General features: G+C 33.4%; 1 protein-coding gene across 1 annotated transcript; it reads right to left on the reverse strand.

Moving 5' to 3' along the window:
• Positions 1-749: 749 nt before the first annotated feature.
• On the reverse strand, positions 750-6,124 carry LOC119580962 (INO80 complex subunit B-like). The gene is made up of 7 exons (XM_037929206.1): positions 5,889-6,124; positions 4,654-4,846; positions 4,303-4,456; positions 3,528-3,666; positions 3,089-3,189; positions 1,101-1,273; positions 750-945 (listed from the first exon to the last, which is right to left on the reverse strand). The coding sequence occupies exons 1-7, from the start codon at positions 5,953-5,955 to the stop codon at positions 801-803; spliced, it is 972 nt and encodes a 323-aa protein (XP_037785134.1). The 5' UTR covers positions 5,956-6,124; the 3' UTR covers positions 750-800.
• Between the last annotated feature and the right edge of the window lie 514 nt (positions 6,125-6,638).

Below are 6,638 nucleotides of genomic sequence, written 5' to 3' on the forward strand. Positions count from 1 at the left end.
AAGCTTCATTCTTCCCATTTTCTCATAATTATAACACTTTTCTGCATCACTCTCTAAAGTGTTGATGCCTTAAAGTATTACTATTATGTAAGCACATTTAGTTTAACAATAGTTAATTCCTTTCAACCTTACCTTTTCTTGTCCTTCCTTTTCATCTCATTAATTTCTTTACCTTTACATCCTTACCTATATGAAGATCATATTCAAATATATAGGACTAAATGAAAGTTAGAATTCACATAGCACACATAGCAGAATGATATTATTACCACACAGTACTAGAAATATTACGCAAATTTCATGAAAAACTGCAAAAATCATAACATTTTCATAGGTTAATAACAGAATTATACAATTTCTAATTAGAAAAATATACTTCCTATGAAGCATGTTTATCAAAACAATAAACATCTCCGAATAATTATATATTCTAAGATCTGTTATGTTCATGAAAACACAACTGTTTTTCTCATTGATGTAACAAATAATTGTTAAAATTCTATTAATAACAAAATTCTTACAAGACTTGCTAAAACCTGACAAGAAAAGGACATACTGATTAAAACGAAGTTCATCTTACAGCAAAAATATGGATAGACAATGGTATATACACAAAATGCAATTTAATGTGGGCAAATGATCAAGTATTGACAGTGTAAAGAACAATAAATACTCAGGTAAGCCTGTCCTACACCACAGTTTAAGTGCAATTATAAAAAAATGCAGTTTGGGAGTCAGTATAAAATGACTTAATCTAGTATACTTTATTATAAAATAAATGACATACAGAGTACTAACAGTTAGGTTGCAATGACGGACTTGTTTGCATTGAAATTTAACTTATAACACTGCAGGCTACAAAGAGGTATTCCTGTCTTTGAGCAATTATACTTTTTGACCTTGCTACATCCCGGAGCTCCACACCTAATGGCCAATGGTTTTTCTCTGCAAAGAAGAAACAAGGAAAATACATCAATATGTATGGTCCATGAGAATAATGCTGAATAAATGGAAAAAAAAGAAAATATCCATATTTCCAGAGAACTAAGCTAACAAAATAAGATTATTAGAGGTGTAACTTTTTGGTCATTACAACTTACTTCTCACACTGTGCTTCCAAGGGAAATGGGAAGCCAACTGGTACAGACAATCCTACCATTTCAGTGTTATTAATGTAAGAATATACTGGGATTTCCTTCTTGGAAAATTTCTGTCTGCTTATTTTTGCTATTTTAGAATCTTGCTTTTTAAGAAGGCGATCAACAGTTTTTTTCTGAAAAATATATTAAATCATGTACAGTTCACTGTATATGCAACAAAATCATAACAAGTCATCATTTCCTATACCATCAAGCAATATACATCTGAATAATCATAAGATGAATTTTTACTCCCAAAATCTAAACACTATACCCTGAAATCTCTTTAGTAATCTTGTGATTACAATTAATATAAACCAATTGATGCTAGGAGTACATATATACATGCACTGCACCCTGGAGCAAAGATGTCTTTGCAGGTGCTTTATTACCAAGAAGTCAATTACTAAGCCTACCTGACAATGAGATCAGATAGGCCAAACTGATTCTTTGGTGGCTGTGTTTGTGAAGCCATTTAAGTGTAAACAAATTTAATAAAGCAAGCACAATGGTTCATGAATATAACAAGCACCACTGGGTTACTGGCCTCTAAGCAATATTAAATTGAGTTGACCGATGTCCCAGAAAATATGCAAAAGAAAAGTCTGAAGTTCAAAGTCGAGCTGGACATGTTAAGGCATCATCATGAAGGACAAGGAGTGAATAACTATGCACACTACTTAACATTGGTACAGTGCTGTCATAAGGAAGATTCATGTCTTTCCTTTTTGCTGCTTCCGATTTTCTTTCCTACTATTTCTATTTTTTAACTTTCTAAAATAATACAATGATGTTTTCTTTAATAACTGTTGCAAATAAGTGATCTCATATTGAGTGGGGGTCTGTTTTATTATGAATTCTTTACCATTTCTGAGCAGCTAAAAAACTATCCCCCAAAAAACAAAATTCTAATCCTACAATTTTCTGAGGAACCCGATGGCATATAGCAAGAGATGCCCATATTAAAGTGGATCAGATACATCGAGCTTTAACCATCATACTTGCTAGATAAGTATCAATAGGTTACCCATTGAAAAGGTTAAAAAGAACTAGTACTGGTAATATTTGTGATGTTATTACATACAAAATATGTCTAAAGCTTTGTTTTTTCAATATTAATTGACTTGCTTTCAGCAATGTAAAAATCTGTCACCACAAAAATTTCATGAACTCAATCATGATGGTAGCCCCCAATGCCATATCGAACAATACATCAGAATCCAAATGAAGTCTGCTGCACGAGGGAAAAATCAGAAACACAGGCATAATAAAAATAGTCAGCTCTCTATGTTCCTGGCTGTGCCATAAACAAAAATTTAGGTAATGTTTCTCAAGTATTACAGCCAGGGTCAATCAAGAGTATAACTGTTTAGCATATACAACCTTCACCAACCTAGACTGTACACAATTCAAACATATCATTCTAGCATGGGGTGAGATCTACCATGGCATGACAGGACATCAACCAGCATTTATTAGTTAAAAGCCAAGAGGTCTCATTTTCTAAGATAAGTCATTTAGGTATGTTATTGATGTTGCTTAAAATTTTAAATAAATAAATACAATAAAGTAAATGGAATCCTAAAGCACTACAGTCACATTACTATATGATCTCTTAAGTGTATATACTTCATCGAAGTTACAACCTATCTGTAGAGAAAGCTGTATTTCATATTTATGTAGAATTTACTATCTAACTTTTTTTGTTCCCTATTATGATAAATAGTTAATCAACATTCATACTTATTATTCATTCAAGGACTGATACTGTTTAAGTGATTTCTTCCAAGAATATTTTTAGCCACAACTATTTTATCATATATTGCCTCTGATATTCACTGATAATGTCCCAGTGATGCTTAATTTCACCTTTCCTCTCTAACTACTGTACTTGCTTTTTGCTCATTTAAGTATCACAGTGTATAATAAGTTCATAATATGAACCTCACCTTATCCTCCTCCCTCTTCTCCTGAGCCTGTTCTCTTCTCTTCTGTGTTTTCATTGCTTTTTTAGCCAACATTTCTTCTGTGACAACCTTTTCTTTGAAACCTGAAATTTATAGACATACATAGTGTGAATACAATATCATAACTACTGTAAAGGTTAACATCCTCATAAACACAAGAGAGAGAACACAGTCAGCTGATGCAATTTCATTCATTGGTCAAGGACATTCTAAAAAACAAAAACTCCATAAATGTCTGGAATAAGTTTATTTCTTGAAAATCTTGAACCTATCAACTATAGACCTTTAAGTAACTGATGCAAACATATGATCACCTCTTTTCTAAGGCCTAATATATATAATATGATATGTTATATGTTATAGGTCATGCATGCACATACATTTATAGTTTTGGCAACTTAGCTTTTTCTTTTCTTTTTACCTGATGGCAAAGATAAGAGAGGTTCTGCTGGTATAACTGGAAGTGCATCATCTGTCCCATCACTCCTTTTCTCTAGCATGGCTCGCTGTCTTGCTGTCATCAGTCTGGGGTTCTTCATTCTTTTTAGCTCATCATCAACCTGTAGACATTTGTCACAGAATCACAGATATTATGACATGATAGATTTAACATATAAGATTTCTTTTTTCCTAGAAACTATCAAATATAATCTTCAGGGAGAAGCCTTTTACTTAAACAATTTTCAAAAAGAGTAAACCACTACAAAAAATTACAATGTACTAGTTCAAATTACAAAGAAATGCTGAACAGTCACATAATTTGGCAAACCATTTAATGAACTCCCAAAGATTTCATAGATGTAGGAATTCAGCACTTTTAACATGAATTAATGCTTAGTGTCATCAAATATACATCTTATTCCTAAAAGCCATACATATGCCTCTGCCCCTCGACAAATAGTAAACCACTCTTGACGGATAAAGGAAATATGATGTATTTACAACTCTTTAAGGATAATAGTCTGTTCATATTCTAATGGCAATCAATTAATACATAAACTATCTAAATGCTCTCTAAAGAAATGTCTACATCTGGATTCTTAAGATACTGCCTATGATAACTGAACAACTTCTCAAAGACAGTAATAAAAAATATGTAGCATCTATTCCATACTGTATTTACACTATCAGTGACCTTTTAAAGAAAAGTCATGCATATATAGCTACTAGTTATAGTATTCTAACTCTTCCTGTACCTCTTCCAACTTTCCTGACTCAATGGCATCCAGCCATCGTTCCTCCTCACTGTCTGTGTCATCTTCTCCTTTGCCATCTTTCTTCTTGCTACTCTTTTTGGTGCCAGATGATTTGGTCTTTTCAGATTTGACTTTGGAGGATTTTGGAGTGGTTCTGTGATTCAACAAATAATAAATTTTTTGATAAATTATTTTATTTGATTCTGAATTTGATTTTTTCTTTGTTATTATTATTATTATTATGAATAACCTCTCAGTTAGTACAAGAAAAAAAAACATGCAGTTACTATATCTACAGTAATATACAAAATATATTGTAATATACAAATAACATAATAATTCTTAATTTACGGCTTTTCTGGTGAAGATTCTGGAATTTTTATCTTTAGTTTGAGTCCCTGCGAAGGCGAGTCATCCACATCATCAACTGATATGTCCATATCCTCCACATCTTCTACATTAATTATTCTTTCCACTTCCTCTTTCTTAGAGGATTTCTTATGTTTGTGTTTCTTTGACTTTTTGACAATATTCACTGTTGGATCTGAAAAAGGAGAAAAAGACTTATACGTGAATTGTAGAAGTTACCCCAAAATTACAAAGAAGAAAAATATTCTTTAATTACCCACTTTACCTTGGAGTAATAGTGAAATTTTAAAATTTGAGTGGTGCTGCTAAACTTAATATTTTAAAAAAAAAGTGATGGCAAGCTCTTACTTGCTTCTCAAAATCCATGGATCTACACTTTATAAGATACCATCTCCTAGACACTCGGTTCCTGTACAGCTTAACAACCTTTAATTTCTATAATTTCTGTACAATTAGGATTTGCAGACTTCCACTGTAATCTTTTACCAAATAAGGAACCAGTTCTAGAAGTCATTCAAGAATATACATAGCATTCATTTGGGTAGAGTTTGTTACACAGCCATATAATATGAGGTAAACTTTGCCTGTAATGGCTGGAATGACAGAAAATATGACATTTTTCATATAAGGTATTTCCTTCACAAGTTGATAATGAAAGTTGTGCAAAATATACAACTTAGTATAGCATAGGCCTAAATTTAAAGGAAAATTTAATGACAGTCATAGAGAAAGGGGAAAACTACACTCACTGTTAAATGAAATAATCTACGCAAGATAAGAATAAAGAAATAAAGAAATAGGTCACGACAAATGCTGTGTGAAAACTATCTATGGTGATTGGGTGGGTGGCTGGTGGCAGAGCCCCCAACAAGGATATACAACGACACAGTGGGGGTTTGGGATCCAAACCCCAGGTTATCAAAGTTTATAGTTCATACAGCAAAGTTTGTGAATCCCCAGGAGTTGCAGAAGTAACAGGGACTTCACCTGTGAGAGGAACAATCACTTCATATACAATAATTTCTCTGTATCATTTACGATGGAAAATCACACGAGATTCACGCATAGTACACAATTATTGACTGAAACAAGGAATAATAACTGCAAGGGTAACGGCTGTATGAAACTGAACCCATACCAAAACTACCATTACCACAATAATACAAATCTATACAAAGTGGAAGCTACTGATCCTCATATTATCCTCCTTTACATACCCTGTTCCTGATCCCCACGCACTGACTGGCCATGATCACTCAATTCCTTGTCTCTCTTCTTGCCCATTTTTACAATTTCAACGTCTTCTGGCTCTGTTTCTAGTTCTGATGTAAGGCTTCAGACTTTCGCGAAGATGTCTATGTCGCTTTTGATTTGTTTCCCACTAAACTGCGCCTCTTGCGGGATACAGGTTCTTCGAGTGTTGTTCGACTCTTTGTTTACGCATCTGACACAGATAGCCGCGACTTCGGAAACTTTGCCGTGACTTTGCTAGACTTCCATGATCGACGATGGGTACTTGAACTATGTCCATTATTTATGGAATTTACGACTGTAATTATCGGTGAAAAAAAATATATATACTAACTCAATGAACGTAGCAGAGTAAAAATTTAACTATATTCCCACCGAAATATTGTAAAACTTGTTATTTGCAAGATGGTTCCATTCAACAGTATATACTTCTGCTGCAGCCATTTCCACTTAAAATCCACTCGTCCTAAAGAATGCGAGACGTTTCCGATTGCGGGACAAAGTTCTTGTGTGAGGATGAACTTTATCTCCTTTATATTTATCCACTAGACTTTACTCATGAAAATACTGAAATGGTATGAAAGGAAGGGCTTCACGTGGATTAAATTAGAAATGCAGCTTATCTATTAATAAAAAAACGATCATCTGGCCTTGTACATAACTGTATTTTACAGGGCCCTCCCCTCCCTCCTCTAACTGAAATATAATCCAAAATC

This window comes from Penaeus monodon, chromosome 14, assembly GCF_015228065.2.
Source record: "Penaeus monodon isolate SGIC_2016 chromosome 14, NSTDA_Pmon_1, whole genome shotgun sequence".
NCBI classification, from domain to species: domain Eukaryota; kingdom Metazoa; phylum Arthropoda; class Malacostraca; order Decapoda; family Penaeidae; genus Penaeus; species Penaeus monodon.

Bases quoted from the DNA above. Each gene is read 5' to 3' on its own strand.
- LOC119580962 (XM_037929206.1), bottom strand. From the start codon at position 5,955: ATGGGCAAGAAGAGAGACAAGGAATTGAGTGATCATGGCCAGTCAGTG. The intron at 4,457-4,653 runs GTAAATTAAGAA...GTTGAATCACAG, and splicing joins GAATCTTCACCAGAAAAGCC to AACCACTCCAAAATCCTCCA. The intron at 3,190-3,527 runs GTAAAAAGAAAA...TATAAATTTCAG, and splicing joins TCTCTTATCTTTGCCATCAG to GTTTCAAAGAAAAGGTTGTC.